General features: G+C 34.7%; 1 protein-coding gene across 8 annotated transcripts in view; it reads left to right on the top strand.

Moving 5' to 3' along the window:
- The window catches only part of LOC106467954 (protein draper-like), a 61,844-nt gene that overhangs the window by 38,570 nt on the left and 20,633 nt on the right, over positions 1 to 2,641 (top strand). For all 8 annotated transcript variants that reach the window (XM_022396193.1, XM_022396195.1, XM_022396194.1 and 5 more), the window contains 3 exons: positions 608 to 742; positions 916 to 1,044; positions 1,849 to 1,977. In XM_022396193.1, coding sequence (XP_022251901.1) covers positions 608 to 742; positions 916 to 1,044; positions 1,849 to 1,977 — 393 coding nt within the window. The remainder of the gene's footprint in view (positions 1 to 607; positions 743 to 915; positions 1,045 to 1,848; positions 1,978 to 2,641) is intronic.

Genomic DNA, 2,641 nt, shown 5'->3' with positions numbered 1-2,641 from the left:
CAGTTGTAATGTGTTATCAAGTTAACATCTAGATCATTTGTACATGGTTGTAATGTGTTATCAAGTTAACATACAGCTCTAGATCATGTTTACACAATTGTAATGTGTTATCAAGTTAACATCTAGATCATGTTTACACAGTTGTAATGTGTCATCAGGTTAACATCTAGATCATGTTTACACAGTTGTAATGTGTCATCAAGTTAACATCTAGATCATTTTTACACAGTTGTAATGTGTCATCAGGTTAACATCTAGATCATTTTTACACAGTTTTGATATAGTGACAACACTGTATGGTCTTTGTGTAGTGAAGAATAATGATATACAAATTATTATCATTATGAATCTCGGGTTAGGGTTTATTTGTTGTCGAATACACTGATTGCGTGCTTCTGCTTATGTATCCTGGAAATAAATAGTTATATTATAGTTTCCAGCATGTTTTAGTTTCCATTTTTAGAACTACAATGGTTCAGTGGTATTATTATCTATTACTGTCATCTGTATTGCTATTGTTACATTTCTAGTGTTTATTTGTGCTGTGTGTGTGTCTGTATATAAATACACATACACACTGTCTGATGATATGTTTTTCTTTTCACAGAATGTCCCCCTGGTTTCTTTGGTTACATGTGTTCAGAAAAGTGTCCGCTTTGCGTACATGCCTGGAAAGGCTGTGACCACATCACTGGACGTTGTCTCTGTCTTCCTGGATATGCAGGGTCAACATGCTCTCAAGGTGAAGAGTTTGGGATTACAGTATAAGTAATATATGTTTAAGATGAATCAACAAATTGTGATTTATTGTTTTATTAGCACTGTGTGATTAGAAGTAGTATACTACTTATCCATCACTTTAAATGAAATGGGTAGTAGTATTTGTTTGTAAGAAAATTTATTTTTATTACTTAGCTTGTCCTTCTGGCTTTTGGGGAGTAGACTGTCTACAAATATGTAACTGTAAGAACAGCGGAGAATGTGACCCTATTACAGGAAAGTGTTTCTGTTTACCGGGATGGACAGGAAATGATTGTTCTATTCGTAAGTTTCAGTAACACTCTTATACCATAACAAACAATACAGTTCGCAGTATTTTGTTTTTTCTGAAGATACACTTAGTAACTGTAGAGGTAGAATATGTATAGTATCACACGCATCCAAGGTGAGTCAAACTGACTCACTTAAAACAAAATGTTAGTAATACTTCCTAATCAGACTGGAGTTTTTATTTACTATATAACATTTTGAGTAATGTGCGTTGTTCGTAGTTGATAGAACATGATAATATATTCTATCAGACTAGAATTTTCAGACATTTAGAATAACAGATGACTTGGAAGCAAACTATAATGAAAATTCTTTAAAGAAAAAATATTTGCGTCTTATTGGAACCACTTTTGGACCCACTTAAGCCTAATGATGGCTGCTGAAGTGAGTAGAATGCTAGCTCTAATAAAATAATTTGAATTGCTTATTTTCATTCTAACTTCTTATTATCAACATTACAGAATGATCACTCTTCACAATTGAGAGCAGTATACTAATTGAAATAAATGCATCACATAAAAAAGATTAATTTGTTAATTAATTAATCGAACCACTTTTGGACCCACTTAAGCCTAATGATGGCTGCTGAAGTGAGTAGAATGCTAGCTCTAATAAAATAATTTGAATTTCTAATTTTCATTCTAATTTCTTATTATCAACATTACAGTATGATCACTCGTCACAATTGAGAGCAGTATACTAATTGAAATAAATGCATCACATAAGATTAATTTGTTCATTTACTGTGGTGTGTTTGTTGTTACGCATGCATTAAAGACTCAACTTTTATCTTATCAGCTTGTCCCGATGGGATGTTTGGTGTCGGCTGCAGCCAGAAGTGTAATTGTCTCAATGAAGGGCTCTGTCGCAGTAATGATGGAGTTTGTCGATGTGCTCCTGGCTGGATGGGCATTCGATGTTCAGAAAGTAAGTTCATTATAATTACAACATCTAAAAAACAACTGTACAATCTAGAGATGTTAAAAAAGAAAGATAAATTTTTTGTAAAAATTTGTTTAACCCTTTCACTGCGACTGGGACATATATTTCCCATTGCTCCCACCCCCTCATACTGCAACTGGGACATATAGTTATCATTGCTCCCACTCACTCATACTGTGACTGGGACATATACTTATCATTGCTCCCGCTCACTCATACTGCAACTGGGACATATACTTATCATTGCTCCTGCTCACTCATTCTGCGACTGGGATGTACATTTACCAGTGCTCCCACTCACTCATACTGCAACTGGGACGTATACTTACCAATGCTCCCACCCCCTCATACTGCAACTGGGATGTACATTTCCCAGTGCTCCCACCCCCTCTTACTGTGACTGGGACAAATGTTTCCCATTGTTTTTCAAAATTGTCTTGTGTGATGTATGGGAGTAAAATAAGTTGAAAGTATTTATCGGCATCCCACCTAATGTTGATGTATGATTTCCCTAATGTTAATAAGTTGAAAAGTATTTATCGGCATCCCACCTAATGTTGATGTATGATTTCCCTAATGTTAATAAGTTGAAAAGTATTTATCGGCATCCCACCTAATGTTGATGTATGATTTCCCTAATGTTAATAAG

The sequence above is a fragment of the Limulus polyphemus genome, unplaced genomic scaffold (assembly GCF_000517525.1).
Source record: "Limulus polyphemus unplaced genomic scaffold, Limulus_polyphemus-2.1.2 Scaffold2809, whole genome shotgun sequence".
Taxonomy (NCBI): domain Eukaryota; kingdom Metazoa; phylum Arthropoda; class Merostomata; order Xiphosura; family Limulidae; genus Limulus; species Limulus polyphemus.
The sequence above is the reverse complement of the archived record's forward strand: the minus strand, read 5'-3'. Positions and strand labels throughout refer to the sequence as shown.